Genomic DNA, 19372 nt, shown 5'->3' with positions numbered 1-19372 from the left:
GTGAATTTGACTTTTCCATGACTGAAAAAAGGCCGTTGAGATTTTGATATGGATTGCATTAAATCTCTTTATTGCTTTGGGTAGTATTACCATGTTCATGTCTTCCAATTCCAGGAGCATAGTATGTCTTTTCATTTGTTTAGATTTTATTTAATTTTTTCAGCAACATTTTATAATTTTCATGTACAGGCTTATACTTCCTTTCTTAAATTTATTCATCACTATTTTATTCTTTTTTTTTTCATAAAGATCTTATTTATTTATTCATAGAGATGCAGAGAGAGAGAGAGAGGCAGAGACACAGGCAGAGGGAGAAGCAAGCTCCATGCAGAGAGCCCGACGTGGGACTCGATCCAGGGTCTCCAGGATCACGCCCTGGGATGCAGGCGGCGCTAAACCGCTGTGCCACTGGGGCTGCCCCACTATTTTATTCTTGTTGATACAACTGTAAATGAATCATTTTCTTAATTTCATTTTTGATTGTTTATTGCTAGTATAGAGAAATCAACTGAGTTTTGCATATTGATCTTATATCCTATAACTTTGTTAAATTTATTAACTCTGATAGTATTTTGGGGGCTTCTTTGGGCTTTTCTATGTATAAGACCATATATGAATAGGGATAGTTGTACTTTTGTTCTTAGTATTTTCTCATAATCCTTTTAGTTTCTGTAAAATTTTTAAGTCATGCCCACACTTTGATTTCTGATTTTAGTTATTTGTATCTGTCTTCTTTTTTTGTCAGTCTAGATAAAGTTTTTTTTTTTAGATAAACGTTTTTCAATTTTGTTAATCTTTTTGAAGAACCAAGCTTTGCTCAGTGACAGTATCATAGCCAATAAGGTTTATTCGAAGCACAATTATTGCTAATTGAAAACTTTTTGAAGAGTCAACTTTTAGATTCATTAATTCTTCTGTTTTTCTATTCTGATTTTGCTTATCTGTTCTCTAATCTATATTATTTTCTTCCTTCTGCTAGATTTCAGGTTAGTGAGCTCTTATTTGTTTTTTCTTTTCTTTTCTTTTTTTCTTTTAGAGAGAGAGAGAGAGAGAGAGAGAGAGGCAGAGACACAGGCAGAGGGAGAAGCAGGCTCCATGCACCAGGAGCCCGATGTGGGATTCGATCCCGGGTCTCCAGGATCGCGCCCTGGGCCAAAGGCAGGCGCCAAACCGCTGCGCCACCCAGGGATCCCCTCTTATTTGTTTTTGAGAAATAAAGTCAGGCTGTTTTGAGATTTTTTTTTTATATAGGCATTTTTACTCTAAATTTCCCTCTGAGCAGTTTTGATATACTGTGTTTATCTGCCATCATCCCCTCCTGAGTTACATGTATTTTATTTAGTTCTTCGGTATTTTACTTCTATTCTTAAAACACACATACACAAAATTATAATAGCATTATAATTTATACAGATGGTGTTTCTTTAGATTTTTTCTTTCTTTCTTCTTCTTCTTTTCTTTTTTTTAAGATTTTAGTTAATTATTCTTGATAGACACAGAGAGATAGAGACACAGGTAGAGAGAAGCAGGCTCCCTGCAGAGAGCCGAATGCAGAACTTGATCTAGGACAGAGATCAGACCTGAGCCAAAGGCAGATGCTCAACCCCTGAGCCACACAGGCGTCCCTATTTAGATTTTTCATAGAGCTTTTAATTTACTAGCTTACCATTTTTCTAGCATTCAGGGCTTCCTTCTGGTATCATTTTTATTTTCTGTAATAGAGTTTTCCTTCATGCAGGATCTATTCATTGTAAACTCTATTTTTTAAAATCTTAAAGTATCTTTCTCACCCTGTTTTGTGAAAAAATATTTGAGCATATGTAATCATATAGTGATAATTACTTTTTTTAATTCCCATGAGTTCCACCATTGTTGCACTATATATATGTCTAATGTCAGTACTCCGGAGGAGGGTGATCTCCTCTCTCTAGTTACATTTTAGATTTTCCTTTCTCTTCAGAATTTTGTACTTCTATTACATTGATGATGAATTTCTTTCTATTTATTTTGATACATTTTGTACTTTGTAGATTCATGTATTCAGTTTTGAAAAATTGTTAACCATTATCTCTTCAGATATTGTCTCTCACTCATTTTTTCTTTTCTATTCTTCTGAGATTCCAATTGTAAGTATGCAATACTTACTCTATTTTTCCTAGTTTTAAGTCTCTTCTTCATATTTTTTACCTTCTTTTTTCCTGTGATGCATTCTGAGTAATTTTTAAAAATCTGACTTCTAAATTTAGTAGTTCTTTCTTCTGCATGTATTCTTCTATTTTATATATCCATTGACTTATATTTTTTAATTTCTGAAAATTCTATTTGGTTTTCCTTCAGATTAAACTTTTCAGTCTTGTTGTTTGAGTATTCCTATGATTCATTCATATATATCTCTTTGAACATTAAATGATTTTTTAAAAGATTTTATTTATTTATTTAAGAATTTAAGAGAGAGAGCACAAACAGCAGGTGGGAGGATGGGCAGAGTGAGCGGGAGAAGGAGACCCCCCAGTGAGCTGGGAGCCCAACTTGGGGCTGAGATCATGACCTGAGCTGAAGGCAGACATTTAACCAACTGAGCCACCCAGGTGCCCCTAAATGATTATTTTATATTCACTGTTAGATGATTCCAATATTTGAAGTTTATAGGGGGTGCTGACTCTTTTTTTGATAATTTTCCTGTTTTTTTGGCACTCTAAGCTTATGTTTAATATTTTTTTAAATTTTTTTATTTATTTATGATAGTCACACAGAGAGAGAGAGAGGCAGAGACACAGGCAGAGGGAGAAGCAGGCTCCATGCACCGGGAGCCCAACGTGGGATTCGATCCTGGGTATCCAGGATCGCGCCCTGGGCCAAAGGCAGGCGCCAAACTGCTGCGCCACCCAGGGATCCCATGTTTAATTTTTTTTTTCAGATTTCATTTATTTATTTGAGAGAGAGACATAGATAGTTATAGAAATAGCGAGAGAGAGTAGGAGCAGGGAGGAGAGGGAGAAGCAGGCTCCCCACTGAGCAGGAAGCCCTACACAGAGCTCCATCTCAGTACCCTGGTATCATGACCCGAGCCAAAGGCAGACACTTCACTTAGCCAACTGAGCCCCAAGCTTATATTTAATCTTAATGTAAAGAAAACTAATGCCTTACTTGGGTTTGTGTTCCTCCAAATAATAACTGCATTAAGCTAGACTAAACTTTTGTTTCAGGATCTTTCAGGTTCCTAGCTTTATTTTGGGATTTTAAGTTCTCCCCTAAGAACTACTTATCCTAGCCCCATTTTCCCAACCATTAAACCTGTGTATTAGCACTGCTCTTGCAGAAATTTTCCTCTTTGCTTGTGCTTATCACTTGGGTTTTGGCTCTCAGCATTTGGTTTTCTTTTTATGGGGGGAGGGATCATAGAGGGTAGGGAATGACCTTTGACGTTGTTACTTGTAGCAGCTCCCAGTCTCAAAATATTTTGTTTTAGATCAACTTTCTGTTTCTTGTTTTCTAGCAAGAGAGCCTTCTATTACCTAATATGCCATTATGCCATTAGTAGAACTTTGTTTCATTTTTTAAACCATATATAAACGATATTATTCCTAAATTTTATATGTATCAATAAAAAATTCAAAATAGAACCAGAACATTATAAAATAAAACTGCTCTTACTTCAGAGGGTAAGAGTTTTGGGGATTTTTATAGTAAATTAAATAGAATACAAGTGATAATTTAAAATCTTAGAAGCAATTTTAAGATATTTTATATTTATTAAAAATAAGACTGATTTTTAACCTATTACAATTTATGATTAGAAGTATTTATAATATTTTGGAAATATGAAATGAAAACCTTGTAGATTTCCTGAAATGGTTAATTTTGCAAATGTATGTGTGGATGCTATCACAGAAGAATAAGTTTTTAGTGTATTCAAAAACATGTACCAACTAAGTCTTTTTAAAAAATTATTATTTTTTAAATTTATTTCCAACTAAGTATTAAGTACAAGATATATAAATTTGTATTAGTGCTTAGGATGATTGAATTATTGTATATCCTGGTTGTGATGTGGTCACATGTGTTAAAATCCATAGAACTATACACCAAAAACAACAAAAAATTTAATTTAATGCATATTAATTTTAAAAGACAGTTTTCAGGATTTTTATTTTATTTTATTTTTTTAAAGATTTTATTTATTTATTTGAGAGAGAAGGCACACACAGTGAGGAGGGGGCCAAGGAAGAGGGAGACAAGGAGATTCCATGTTGAGCAGGGACTCCAGACTTGGGGCTTGATCCTAGGACCCTGAGATCATGACCTGAGCCAAAGGCAGATGCTTAACCGACTGAGCCATCCAGGTGCCCCAATTTTCAGGGTTTTTTTTTTTTTTTAAAGAATTTATACCGTCTTATGAAAAATAAAATTAAATGTGTGGGTTCTTAAAAATGTTACGTGAAGTTTATTTTATGTTAAGGTAATAGAGAATTAAGTATTCGTTATAATATATTAGGCCAAGGTTTCTGAACCTCATCACCATTGACATCTTTGTTGTGGGGGCTACCTTGAGCATTCAAAAATATTTAGCAGGACCTCTAGCTTCTCCCTGTTAGATTCCAGTAGTGTTCTGCTCTCAGTTTTTGACAACAAAAATATTTCCAGAAATTGCCAAATATCCCCAGGGGGCAGTGTGTGTGTGTGTGTGTGTGTGTGTGTGTGTGTGTGTGTGTGTGTTTAAAGACAAAATCACCACCAGTGCTAACCACTGTACTCAGCCTATGTGGCTCAAACTTTTTGGAATACATATTTCTTTATTTTCAAAGTTTGTCAAGCCAATATTAGTGGTATAATGTATGTTATGGTAAAAGCCATGTGTATAAAATCTCTACACCAAAACATCTTTTCTAAAATTATCTAATACATACCCATGAAATTATGCATTTTATGAAATTAAGAACCTTTATTGGTATTAAATCTTTGTAAAATGAGAATTTTAGAAGGATTTGGAAGAGTGAAAAATACCTGTCCCATAATAACAATCTTAATTAACCAGTACATGAGTGTAATTAAGAGTAAGATGAGGGAGGGGGATCCCTAGGTTGCTCAGCAGTTTAGCACCTGCCTTTGGCCCAGGGAGTGATCCTGGAGTCCCGGGATCAAGTCCCTTCAGGCTCCCTCCATGGAGCCTGCTTCTTCTGTCTTTGTCTCTCTCTCTCTCTCTCTCTCTCTCTCTTTCTGTGTGTGTGTGTGTGTGTCTATTATGAATAAATTTTTTTTTTTTAAAAAAAAGAATAAGATGAGGGAACTACATAATGGTAATCTCTGCTTTGCCTTAAATGTGTTCTGGTGCTTTGGCAAGTCATTTACCAAAAATGTTTATTTTCCTTATAGAATGGAAATGATTGGGCAGCCCGGGTGGTTCAGTGGTTTAGCACTGCCTTCAGCCCGAGGATGTGATCCTGGAGACCCGGGATCGAGTCCCACGTGGGGCTCCCTGCATGGAACCTGCTTCTCCCTCTGCCTGTGTCTCTGCCCCCTCTCTCTCTCTCTCTCTCTATCTGTCTGTCTGTCTCTCATGAATAAATAAATGAAATCTTAAAAAAAAAGAGAATTCCCTTTAAAAAAAAAATGGAAATGATTTAACCTGAATTTTATAGGGTAACACAATAGAGGAAATGAGAGATTTATTTAAGACAAACATTCCATAAAAATGTTAAGTGCTTTAATCACATACTTATATTTTTTCAGCTACTAAATAAAAGAAGAAAATGGAATTGAATATACCAGCATGGAACAGGCTAATGATTCACTAAGAGTCAACCGTAATGATTCCGAAGAATCAAAAACAGCTTCTCATGTATATGAGGTAGGAATTCAACTGGGAACTTTTTTCCATTCCATTTAACAACTTTTTCAGGATGCCTAGATGGCTCAGTGGTTGAGCATCTGCCTTTGGCTCAGGGTGTGATCTCAGAATCCTGGATTGAGTCCCACATGGGGCTCCCTGCAGGGAGCCTGCTTCTTTGTCTGCCTGTGTCTTTGCCTCTCTGTGTCTCTCATTAATAAATAAATAAATCTTTTTTTATTTCTTTTTTTATAAATTTTATTTTATTTTTTATTTATTTATGATAGTCACACAGAATGAGAGAGACAGAGTCAGAGACACAGGCAGGGGGAGAAGCAGGCTCCATGCACCGGGAGCCCGACGTGGGATTCAATCCCGGGTCTCCAGGATCGCGCCCTGGCCCAAAGGCAGGCGCTAAACCGCTGCGCCACCCAGGGATCCCAATAAATCTTTTTTTAAAAATGTTTTTTTACATATAAGAAATAGTGTTATATTTGTTATATTCAAGACTGTTAACCTTTATCCACAATTCTATTGTATATTTAATTTTATTATATAGAGCTTTTTTAATGTATTCATAAAAATCTACATATTAAAAGTCTATTTTGAATTACGTATCATGATTTCAGGTTGTATTCCCACGGACAACTTTATTTCAATAAAACTGAAATAAGGGATCCCTGGGTGGCACAGCGGTTTGGCGCCTGCCTTTAGCCCAGGGCGTGATCCTGGAGACAAGGGATCGAATCCCACATCAGGCTCCCGGTGCATGGAGCCTGCTTCTCCCTCTGCCTGTGTCTCTGCCTCCCTCTCTCTCTCTGTGTGACTATCATAAATAAATAAAAATTAAAAATAAAAATAAAATAAAAAAACTGAAATAAAATATAAAAATCAACAATTTCACTTAAGAATTGCTTTCTGTCTATATGAGTATATATGAATTGGCAACTCTTGGAAAAAGCAAAGTTACTGAAAAATTAATCTTTCTATTTTTATTATAACATTCTATATATTTTATTTTAAATTCCACTATAGCTAACATATTATGTTAGTTTTGGGTGTACAATTCAGTGATTTCATATATCACCCAGTGCTCATCACAAGTGTACTCCTGGGGTGCTTGGCTGGCTCAGTTGGTTAGGCATCTGGCTCTTGATCTCAGCTCAGGTCTTGATCTCAGGGTTGTAAGTTTAGGCCCTGTGTTGGTCTTCACGCTGGGCATGGAACCTACTTAAAAAAAAATTTATAAAAAAACTAAACAAACCCAAAACAAGTACATTCTGTAATCCTCATCTCTTATTTAACCCATTCACCTGCCCTTCCTTCTCCTGGTAGCCATCAGTGTGTTCTCTATAATTGAGAGTCTTTTTCTTACTCTCTCTTTTTCCCTTTGTTCATTTGTTTTGTTTCTTAAATTCCACATATGAGTGAAATCATATGGTATTTGTCTTTCTCTGACTGACTGACTTCACTTAGCATTATATTCTCTAGGTCCATCCATATTTGTTGCAAATGGCAAGATTTGATTCTTTTTTATGGCTGAATATCCATTCATCAGCCAGTGGGTGCTTAGGCTGTTTCCATAATTTGGCTATTGTAGATAATGCTGCTATAAACATGGGGGTTCACCTATCCCTTTGAATTAGTGTTTTTGTATTTCTGGATAAATACTCAGTAGCTTGATTACTGAATCATAGGGTAGTTGTACTTTTTTTTTTTTTAAGATTTTATTTATTCATGAGATTACACAGAGAGGAGAGAGAGAGAGGCAGAGACACAGGCAGAGGGAGAAGCAGGCTCCAGGCAGGGAGCCCGACGTGGGACTTGATTCCGGGTCTGCAGGATCATGCCCTGGGCTGAAGGCAGCACTAAACCGCTGAGCCACCTGGGCTGCCCTGTATTTTATTTTTTAAAGATTTTATTTATTTATGAGAGAGAGAGAAAGAGAGAGAGAGAGGGGCAGAGACACAGGGACACAGGCAGGGGGAGAAGCAAGCTCCATGCAGGAAGCCTGATGTGGGACTCGATCCCAGGACTCCAGGATCACGGCCTGGGCCAAAGGCAAGTGCTAAACTGCTGAGCCACCCAGGGATCCCGGGTAGTTGTATTTTTAATTTTGAGGAATGTCCATACTGTTTTTCACAGTGATAAACTTCTATTTTTTTTTTTTTTTTTTAATTGTAACATTAGGGACACTGGGCTGGTTCAGTCAGTAGAGCATGCTACTCTTGATTTTGAGTTTGTGAGTTGGAGCCCTGTGTTGGGTGTAGCTTACTTGATAAAATCTTTTTTAAAAAAATTAAAAATACGCATTGTGACATTATATTTTACAAACACCCAAGTGCTTTTTTTTTTTTTTTCTTTGCAAAAGCATCTAACCTGTATGGACTCCAGGGATCCTTCCTTTGGACAGAATGATTCTCCTAGAGATTTACCCATCACTTCTCATGAAGCAGATAATTCACTCACATCACAGAATATACCAGGGGCCCTGACTCAGACACAGACTCTTTCTGCAGAACAGTTCCATCTAGTGGACCAAAATGGGCAACCTATACAATATGAACTCCAGTCATTGGGGGATTCTAATGCACAAATGGTGAGTGTATTTTAGAAATAACTTGTTTTATGCTATTAAGCAAAATGTAATAACCTTATTAGATCACCTTTATTTCTTGAAACTGTTGATTTGCATTGCTCTGAAAATACTGTTTCCATGATGTTCATTTTTAAGTTATGTGAAGATTTTAAAAGATTTCCTAAAAAAAAAAAAAAAAAAAAAAAAAAAAAAAAAAGATTTCCTTTTAGGACTACTTATAGAATGCTAAACCAATACTTCCCAGCTACTATGTCTAGGTACGCTGTCACTTTCAGATTACTTGGAAATGTGTCATAATTTGTAACTAGTGCCAGCATTTACATGTAACTTTTATTTATTTTTGTGTATACATTTGACTGAACTCAAGGTTATTGCTTTACCTACCTCTCAGTCACTAATTTGCAGTCTCTTAAAGCAAAAGAAAGCAATGGAAGTACCAGTGGTATACTGGCAACTAGACATACCTTTACTAATGGGTAGATATGTATGTACCATGTAAATAACAATGCATTAAAGTGAAAATATTGCTTTAAACTGTTAGCTGAAGTATTTATGGCCAAGTTTATAGTTTGAGTAGAAGAAATGAAAGATGGTTTTGATTAAAATAAAGATAATTACTAAGAAAAACTTTTAAGTTTCTTTCTGATTAATAAGAATATCCTTACGTTAATTATATGAAGAATGACATATCTCTTGTTTACCTGTTTCCCAAATTTTCTACAATGGGTATTTATTAATTTCATAATAAAAATTATGTTAAAGATTATAACTTCAGTTATAAGTTATACCACAGGTGAGCAACCATTTTACCTAAAATTAATCCCTCTTTTGTTTCCATTCTAGAGTTAATCTATGTCCTATTGTATGAAGGGTTATTTTAAAAGCACATTAAAGTCATTTTTTTTAGTCTAAAAAATGTTAGAGTTCCCATTCTCTTTGTAATCGTATTAAACTTTCTATACAAAGTGGTCATAAAGGTGATTTGTCTGAGGTAGGAGATAATGCAGAGGGTTATCTGAAGCTATGAAATAGAAGATCTATGGCATGAAGCATGGAAATAAATGTAAGAAACAGAATATAAGAAAGTATTTTCAACATTACTTTGGCTATTTGGGGTCTTTTCTGGTTCCATACAAATTTTAGGATTATTTGTTCTAGCTCTGTGAAAAAAGTTGATGGTATTTTGATAGGGATTGCATTGAATGTCTAGATTGCTCTAGGTAGCATAGACATTTTAATGATAATTGGTCTTCCCCATGAGCATGGAACATTTTTCTGTAACTTCCTCAATGTCTTTCTTTTTTTTTTTGTTTTTGTTTTTGTTTTTTTTCCTCAATGTCTTTCATGAGTGTTCTATGGTTTTCTGAGTGTAGATCCTTTGTCTCTTTGGTTAGGTTTATTCCTAGGTATCTAAGCATTTTTTATGTAATTATAATGGGATTGACTCCTTAATTTCTCTTTCTTCTGTCTCATTGTTGGTACATAGAAATGCAACTGATTTCTGAACATTGATTTTATTTTTTTTAAAGATTTTATTTATTTATTCATGAGAGACATAGGCAGAGGGAGAAGCAGGCTCCATGCAGGGAGCCTGATGTGGGACTCGATCCCAGGACTCCAGGATCTCGTCCTGGGCCAAAGGCAGATGCTCAACTGCTGAGCCACCCAGGTGTCCCTGTGCATTGATTTTATAACCTGCCTCTTTGCTGAATTCCTGAGAGTTCTAGCAATTTGGGGGTGAAGTCTTTTGGGTTCTCAGCTGGTGGCATCACAATTCCAGACTTTAAATTCTATTACAAAGCTGTGATCATCAAGACAGTATGATACTGACACAAAAACAGATACATAGATCAATGGAACAGAATAGAGAACCTAGAAATGGAAAATCAACTCTGTGGTCAACTAATATCCAACAAAGCATGAAAGAGAATCCAATGGAAAAAAGTCTTTTCAACAAGTGGTATTGGGAAAATTGGACAGCTACATGCAGAAAAATGAAACTGGACTATTTCTTACACCATATATAAAAATAGACTCAATATGGATGAAAGACCTAAATGTGAGACAGGAATGCATCAAAATCCTAGAGGATAACACAGGCAACAATCTCTCCGACCTTGGCTGCAGCAACTTCTGACTAGAAATCTCCAAAGGTAAGGGAAACAAGGCAGAAATAAACTATTGGGACTTCATCAAGATAAAAAGCTTTGCACAGCAAAGGAAACAGTCAACAAAACCCAAAGACAATATATTGAATGAGAGAAAATATTGCAAATGTTTTATCAGATAAAGGCTAATATCCATAATCTACAAAGAATTTATCAATTTCAACCCCCCAAAAAGAAAACAAATCCAGTCAAGAAATCGGCAGAAGACATGAACAGACATTTCTCCAAAGAAGACCTACAAATGACCAACAGACTCATGAAAAAATGCTCGACATCACAAAGCATCAGGGAAATACAAATCAAAACTACAGTGAGATAGCATCTCATACCAGTCAGAATGGCAAAAATGAACAAGTCAGGAAATAATAGATGTTGAGGATGTGGAGAAAGGTGAACCCTCTTCAGCTGCTAATGGGAATGCAAGCTGGTGGAGCCAGTCTGGAAAACAGTATGTAAGTTCCTCAAAAAATTGAAAATAGAGCTACCCTATGACCCAGTAATTGCACTACTAGGTATTTACCCAAAGATACAAATGTAGTAATCCAAAGGGGCACCTGCACCCTAATGTTTGTAGCAGCAATGTCCAAAATAGCCAAACTATGGAAAGAGCTCAAATGTCCATTGACAGATGAATGGATAAAGAAGATGTGGTGTGTATATATGTACACACACACACACACACACACACACACACAGAGTGGAATACTACTCAGCTATCAAAAAATGAAATCGTGCATTTGCAAGGATATGGATGGAACTAGAGGATATTATGCTAAGTGAAATAAGTCAATCAGAGAAAGACAATTATGATTATGATCCTACCTATATGTGGAATTTAAGAAACAAAACAGAGGATCATGGGGGAAGGGAGGGAAAAATAAAACAAGACAAAATCGGAGAGGGAGACAAACCATAAGAGACTCTTAATCATAGGAAGCAAACTAAGGGTTGCTGGAGGGGAGAGGGTGGGAGGATGGGGTAACTGAGTGATAAACATTAAGGAGGGCACGTGATATAATGAGCACTGGGTGTTATATAAGACTAGTGGATCACTGACCTCTAACTCTGAAAGTAAGAATACCCTATATGTTAATCAATTGAATTTAAATTCAAAAATAATTTTAAAAAATAAAGTTTAGGAAAGATCTATGAAAAAACAAAGAATGAAACTAGACTGTTTTCTAACGCCATACACAAAGATAAATTAAAAATAGATTGAAGACCTAAATGTGAGACTCAACACCATAAAACTCCTAGAAGAGAGCACAAATAACTCTGACATAGGTTGTAGCAACTTTTTTCTAATTAGATCCCCTGAGGCAAGGGAAACAAAAGCAGAAATAAAGTATTGGGACTTCATCAAAATAAAAAGCTCTGCACAGTGATGGAAACAATCAGCAAAACTAAAAGGCAACCTTCAGGATGGGAGAAGATATTTGCAAATGACATACCTGATAAAGGGTTAGTATCCAAAATATTTAAAGAACTTATAAAACTCAATACCCCAAGAAACCAATTAAAAAATGGGCAGAAGACACAAACAGACATTTCTCCAAAGAAGACATACATATGGCCGACAGACACATGAAAAGATCAACATCCTGATCATCAGGGAAATGCAAATCTAAACTACAATGAGATTCTACCTCATACCTGTCAGAATGGCTAAAATCAACAACATAGGAAACAACAGTGTTTGCAAGAATGTGGAGAAAAAGGAACCCTCCTCATGCACTGTTGGTGGGAATGAAAACTGATATAGCTACTGGGGAAAAAAGTATGGAGTTTCCTCAAAAAGTTACAAATAGAGCTACCCTATAATCCAGCAATTGCACTACTGGATATTTAACCAAATACAAAGACACTAATTCAAAGGGATACATGCACCCCTGTATTCATAGCAGCATTTTTTACATCAGCCAAATTTTGGAAACAGCCCAAGTATCTATCTACTGATGAATGGATTAAGAAGAATGAGGTATAGATACAATGGAATATTATTCAGCCATTAAAAAAATAAAATCCTGGGGATCCCTGGGTGGCTTAGCAGTTTGGCGCCTGCCTTCGGCCTAGGGCGTGATCCTGGAGTACTGGAATCAAGTCCCACATCAGGCTCCCTGCATGGATTCTGCTTCTCCCTCTGCCCGTGTCTCTACCTCTCTCTCTCTCTCTCTCTCTCTGTCTCTCATGAATAAATAAAATATTTTTTTAAAAAAATTAAATCTTGCCATTTGCAACAACATGGATGGAGTTACTATAAAGCTAAGCAAATAAGTCAGTCAAAGGCAAATTTCACTTACATTAAACTAAATTTCACTTAAGTCAGTCAAAGACAAATTTCACTTAAAAGTGGAATTGAAGAAACACAACAAAAAAAACACAACAAAAAGAAACAAAACAAATGAACAAAGAGGGAAAAAAAGAGACAAACCAAGAAACAGACTCCTAACTATTGAGAACAAACTAGTCGTTACCAGAAGGGGTAGTGGGTGAGGAAAAAGGTAAAATAGATAATGGGGATTAAGGAGTGCCCTTATCATGATGAGCACTGCGTGATTTATGGGATTGTTGAACCAGTATACCTGGAACTAATGTAACATTGTATGCTAACTGGAATTAAAATAAACATTTTAAAAGGCAGTGATGTTTTGGGAAATATAGTGGAAATTTCGGGGGGTTTTGTTTAATAGACCATTTTTTAGAGTAACTTTAGGTTCAAAACAAAACTGAGCAGAAAGTATAGAGATTTCTCATAAAGCCCTTGCCCCTATACATGCATGGCCTTCCCCATTTTCAACATCTCCCACCAAATGGAGCTTTTTTTAAGGATATTTCTTTCAATCAATTTTGTTTATGTAGAAGTTATGAAGGAAGTAGTAAAGATTCTGTAGTGACTGAATCTGCAATAGATGAAGAGGTTTTCAAGTGAAACAGGGATGGCATTTTGGATTTATTACATATATTGTACAGCACACAAAGAGCCCAGTAAATATGACTACTTATTAGCCATATTTCTGATAATGTCAATGCCTGCCTCAAATAGAATGCTTATTTCAACAGATGACTTTTCAAAACTATTTGTTTCCATTATAAGATTAAAAGTAATTAACTTCTTTTAGAATAGTAAAAGTAATATATGTCACGATTATCAAATTACATGAACTGAAAATATTTTTTTAGGTATCAGATAGAATTAGCTATGGAAAGAGAAAATGAAGGAGATTCTTCTCCACTGTACATAGAAAACATATTTTCAAAATTAAGAGGATATTCCACAGATCATTCTTAATTATGAATTTTTTGTATGATTGAATAAATTATAAATATATGTGTTTTGTTTGGATTTAGTTGTAACCACAGCAATATTTCTTATTTTCTAAGAATGAATGGAATATTTTTTACAAATACTTAATCTCATTTGAGGAGTAAAGGATTTAAAACCATATTATTGCTGTTACTTTTTAAAGTCCAGCAGTATTTTTTGTATTGTTTTAGTCTTTTTTTTTAGGTTAAGTAACATCATTAGATAATGGAAAGCAATACAGAGTAGTTTGAATTGGGTTTGAATTTCAACTCACCACTGTATAACCCTGTGTTATCTTGCATAAGTTGTGTAACCTCTTGTGACAATATCCTCAAGTATAAAATGTGTTTACTTCATATACATGTGATAAAGATTAAATACGGTAATGCATGGAAAGTCCTCCCACTTAGTATGCACTCAACAAATGTAAAGCAGTTACCATCATCAGAGTTTACAGTTGCTTTCTCATGATGAGGTGATAAGAGGTATAGCAAGATATTTTTATCTTAAGAAACTTGATAAGGGAGGGTAACAATTACTTACTCTTAATTTCTGGGAAATGTTTATGTATTTAAAGCATCTACTTTGTTGAAGTTTTTTTCAAATTTAATTTTTTTCAAATGACCCTCTTAAAACTAGGACTACAGTCTCTGTCAGGCATCAGTCATGTTTTCATGCATAGTATAAAGGCAGTCTTGGAAAGTAGAATGGTTACAAAGAGTTACTTGAGGGAGAACTGAGAATAACAGGCTTTGGGTAAAACAGTAACTTTCAATAGAAGAGTAGTAGGGTAGGTAATAAAGTTTACAAGGTGTCTGAAAAGCCTGGAAATACAGGATAAACTTATTTTCAAATAATATATTAGTTTTCTTCTCTTTTTTTTTTTAAGATTTTTTAATTCATGAGAGACACACAGAGAAAGGCAGAGACATAGGCAGAGGGAGAAGCAGGCTCCCTGTGGGAAGCCCCATGTGGGACTCGATCCCAGGCTCACACCCTGAGCCAAAGGCAGACGCTCAACTGCTGAGCCACCCAGGCATCCCTAGCTTTATTTTCAAATAATAGGCTCAAAATGTTTTTCTTCAGATACCGTTTTAGTTGACAGTCCTCTAAATTTAAGGCAATGGATTCAATTGTTAAACTGAAGGGAAAAAAGGAAATAATAAACATATGATTTTTCTTATATTTTCAGAATTTGGGGGTATTTCATGGTATTCCTTATGGACCATGACAGGATATATATAAATTCATAGATACAAAAATAAATTCTGTTTAATTAGATATCTAACAAGGTACAGTTTTTAAACTAATGAAAGTGACTTAAAATATGGAATAAATGATTACCATACAAATAATTCAGACATAGGGATATCATACAGTAAGTAGAAAAAGAGTAAATATGTTTAGTCTAGTCAGAGCCTTGTTCACATTACTAAGTAATTAGGCCTCATACATGTATAATGATTAATACCATAAGTGGTTAAGATTATAGGAACTAGGACCAAACTGCCTGTTTTGAATCCTAGCTTTACCACTTACCAGTTCTGAAACTTTGGATAAAATTTTTTATGTTCCTCAGTATTTTCATTTACAAAATGATGGAAATAATAGGATCTACCATATAGATAGGTATCTCTTCTATTAAATCCTTGTTGGCTTATGTATCTGATTTCTTTTTTAATGCTTCCAAGATGATTGTTGCTAATCCATCAGAAAATGGAGAGGTGCTCCGTGTAATTCCATCTACCCAGACAGGAATGGCACAAGTGATTATACCTCAGGGGCAACTTGCGGATGTGAATAGTACTCGCGGTGAGTAATCATGAGATACAGGGGATTTGAGAATTTTTAAAGAACAGATGTATATTTCAGAAAATCACCTCATGAAACTCGGCTAAAATTGATCTCTTTGGGTAAGATTGCGAACTGAATAATTAGAAAAACGTTTTTTTAGCTCAAATAAATTTCATTTTTCAACTCCTGTCTAGGTTAGCTGTCTATTTCATTTTGGAATTCAATGAAGCTGGTTGACTCTTGCTTCCTCCCAAATCACCAGTGAGCATAAAATAAATTCTTCTCGATTATAATAACAGCAATAATAACAGCAACAATAACAAGAATATAGTGCTAATAGCTACTGGAGAAATTTTTACATTTGTATTTTTATCCATATTATTGTTAGCCATGTGACTCATTACTCTTGTATTTAACTATTCTTTGCATCCTCTTTGCTCTTTTCCTCTTACCTTTTTTCCTTCAGATTCAGAAAGGAGAATCATGCTCTTCATTTTTTATTCTTTTCCTTATCTATTTGATAATATTCCTGTTCTCTTTTTTTGCTTCCTTTCCTTGTCCATGTGTTTCAGTCCCTTTTCTAACACCATAGCCACACTGTTTAATCGTTCATTCAGAGCTAATGACTTAAGAGTAGACAGTTTTACCTTAGTGATATGATTCTTTGTTAGCAGTTAAAAAGTAAGGAAAAAACAATTTGCAGACAAAATGATAAACTTGGCATAGAAATGAAAAAGAGTTTTACATATTCCTATTATATTATGAAGCTATTAACATAACAATTCTACTTTGATATCCTGTCTATTCGATATAAGCTTCAAAAACTTAATTATAAAATTTTAGTAGACAGTATTATAATCTGAAATGAAACAAGTTTATTAGAGAAATTTTTAATAAAGCATTATAAGTTTTGCTGTCTTTATCTTTAGAACATATCTTGCCTTTCCTACTTCAAATGTATGAGCTCTAGTTAGTTATATTCTCATGGTCTAATTCAAGATATTGATGTTGCTTTGTTCTTGTTATTGCTGCTCAGATGTCTCTGAAGAGAAATCCAGTGATAGAAGTTTACCAACTGTAAGAGTAGATGTTCTAGCAGACAGTACCAGTAATTACACTCTTCATTCACAAGCATCCGTCACATTGCCCAAAAAGACAGTGGCGAGGTGAGTCAGTGGGAAAGAGGAGTTCATGTTTTGAAATCATCATAGAAATCTTTTTTTAATTTATCACATGTAAATTGGGCTGACTATAGAAAAAATCAGAAATTCAGGAAATAGAATAAACTATCATCAAATTATTAAGTATCTTTAATTATTTTAATGGTATCTTGGCAAGTAGGAGACTATCCTTGAATGCTACTTTTCTTCAGTGACACCTGTTATCTTTTGAAGCAATTTGAAAACATCTGAGACTGGGACACCTGGGTGGTTCAGCGGCTGAGCATCTGCCATCAACTCAGGGCATGATCTGGGGATCTGGGATCATCAAGTCCCACATTGGGCTCCTTACAGGGAGCCTGCTTCTCCCTCTGCCTATGTCTCTGCCTCTCATAAGTAAATAATAAAAATCTTAAAAAAAAAAAAAAGAAAAGAAAAGAAAACATCCATTCTAGTTCCTAAAATGTTTAATGGTTCATCATCTTTTTATGCATTTAATTCCTCTGTGGTGTAAAATATTAAATGTTTTTTGTTAACATGTTTCTGTTTTTATTTTTGACAATACTGTTTATAATAATTTAGGCAACTATAGACATAAGTTTTGTATTATTTACATTCTTTTAACTATTGGTGACAATATTTAAAAATTAACGCAATATTTATGACATTTAGTCTTAGAGCTTGCCATAAAATCAAGTTAACTCTTAACAAGTCACTTGAAGATGTTTATTGGCTCATTTTTTTGTCAAATGAAAAACAATTATATAATGAGAAGACTACAAAATAAGGTTTAAGAGAGATATATAAAGCACTTAAATTTGTTGGGGTTATAGATATTTGGAGGAAGAAACTTAGGCCTTTACTTTAGCAGTTAATAAAATAGTGATATTTAAAGAAAATTATAATTAATACACCAATCAATTGTATTGTTGTTATTTCTTCTTTTGTTTTAAGCTTTTGTTTTTATTTTTTAAAGATTTTATTTATTTTTTCATGAGAGACACAGAGAGAGAGGCAGAGACACAGGCAGAGGGAGAAGCAGGCTCCGTATGGGGAGCCTGATATAGGACTTGATCCTGGGACTCTGGGATCATGCCCTGGGTAGAAGGCAGACGCTCAACTGCCAAGCCACCCAGGCATCCCTTGTTTTTTAGTAAACTCTACACCCACCTTGGGGCTTGAACTCATGACTCCCAAGATCAAGAGTCATATGCTCTTCCAACTGAGCCAGCCAGGCATGACTATTATTATAGTTTCTTATTGGTAACCTCAGTATATTGTCTTTAACATTGGATAATGAGATAAAACAATTGAATGTCATATGTGTGTTTGTGTGTGTAACTTGTAATATATATTTATTTATATTCCTCCCTTGTCCCAGAATGCTTGAAGAACCCTTTCTGGCTCCTCTCCAGCCACTTTCTTCTAACACACCTATGTGGGCCTGCCGTCTTAGGAGCTGTGAGGTGAGTTAAAAATAAACCTTACCTAGATTCACTAAATTGATAATAACTATAATGCATCCCAAAATGTCCTCTTTTAAGCACAACTTAGAGACTATATCTGTAATACCTTGTTCATGTTTATGCTAACTCTGATCTCATCTATTCTTTTATTCCATAGAGATTGTAGGCTCTGTTAAAACAGAGATCATATAAATCCCTTAGTGCTTTACTATCATTTTTTTCTCTTACAACTCTTCTATAAAACTTCACTATCATGTTTTCTGGTTTTTATCTGTTTATTTGACCATTCCTTCTACTTCTTTGTTTGAACTTATTTCTTTTTATATTCTCAGCGGAAATTCTTTAAGTTTTACTGTTTGACCTTGCCTTATTTCTCTACATTTTATCCCTTGGATAGCTGATCAACTTTGTTAACTTTCAATTCTCACTTTTATAAAAATGATTTCCAAATCTATATCACTGGTTCTTTTATTATCCCTTTGCTCTTGCCCCAGATCTCCAGCTACTTACTGAAGTTTTACTTGAATTTCAACTCAAATTTACCATATGCTAAACAAATTACCATGTCACAACTAGCTCTACTTCCTAAATTCCTTGTCTTTTTAATTCTTTGGTATTTATTATCATTACTTTTCTTAATTATTTGCTTAATTATTTATTCATTATTACATAGCATTGAGCAGGGGAAGGAGCAGAGGGAGAGGGAAAAAGAGAATCTCAGACACTCCCTGCTGAGGATGGAGCCATCTCGGGGCTCAATCCTATGACCCTGAGATTAGGACCTGAACTGAAATAAGAGTTGGATACTCAAGTGACTGAGCCACTCTGGTACCCCTGATGAGAGTTTTTAAAATCGTTGTTATAAACTTGACAGAATTCTATAAACATTAAAGCATTAGCAATTATATGGCCAAAACACATTGCTTTACAATCATGTGCATTGTGTGGTTTACCTAATGTTACAAATCTTATAAGAAACTACTTAAAACTGTCCAGCAGAATGGATCATCACCAGTGAAGGATTCTTTCTTCTCTCCTAAGCTATATCAGTAGT

General features: G+C 34.9%; 1 protein-coding gene and 1 pseudogene across 18 annotated transcripts in view; both read left to right on the top strand.

Moving 5' to 3' along the window:
• Window positions 1–19372, top strand: part of CARF (calcium responsive transcription factor) — a 97813-nt gene that overhangs the window by 14345 nt on the left and 64096 nt on the right. For 16 of the 18 annotated variants that reach the window (XM_072813002.1, XM_072813003.1, XM_072813001.1 and 13 more), the window contains 5 exons: window positions 5731–5848; window positions 8199–8426; window positions 15590–15710; window positions 16729–16858; window positions 18234–18318. In XM_072813002.1, the coding sequence (XP_072669103.1) occupies window positions 5771–5848; window positions 8199–8426; window positions 15590–15710; window positions 16729–16858; window positions 18234–18318 (642 nt within the window). In that variant the 5' untranslated portion in view covers window positions 5731–5770. Of the gene's footprint in view, window positions 1–270; window positions 448–5730; window positions 5849–8198; window positions 8427–15589; window positions 15711–16728; window positions 16859–18233; window positions 18319–19372 lie in introns of those variants that run through there. The other 2 variants (XM_072812992.1, XM_072812990.1) reach the window with 1 other exon arrangement.
• On the top strand, window positions 810–911 carry LOC140625913 (U4 spliceosomal RNA; annotated as a pseudogene).

The sequence above is a fragment of the Canis lupus genome, chromosome 36, assembly GCF_048164855.1.
Source record: "Canis lupus baileyi chromosome 36, mCanLup2.hap1, whole genome shotgun sequence".
Taxonomy (NCBI): domain Eukaryota; kingdom Metazoa; phylum Chordata; class Mammalia; order Carnivora; family Canidae; genus Canis; species Canis lupus.
The sequence above is the reverse complement of the archived record's forward strand: the minus strand, read 5'-3'. Positions and strand labels throughout refer to the sequence as shown.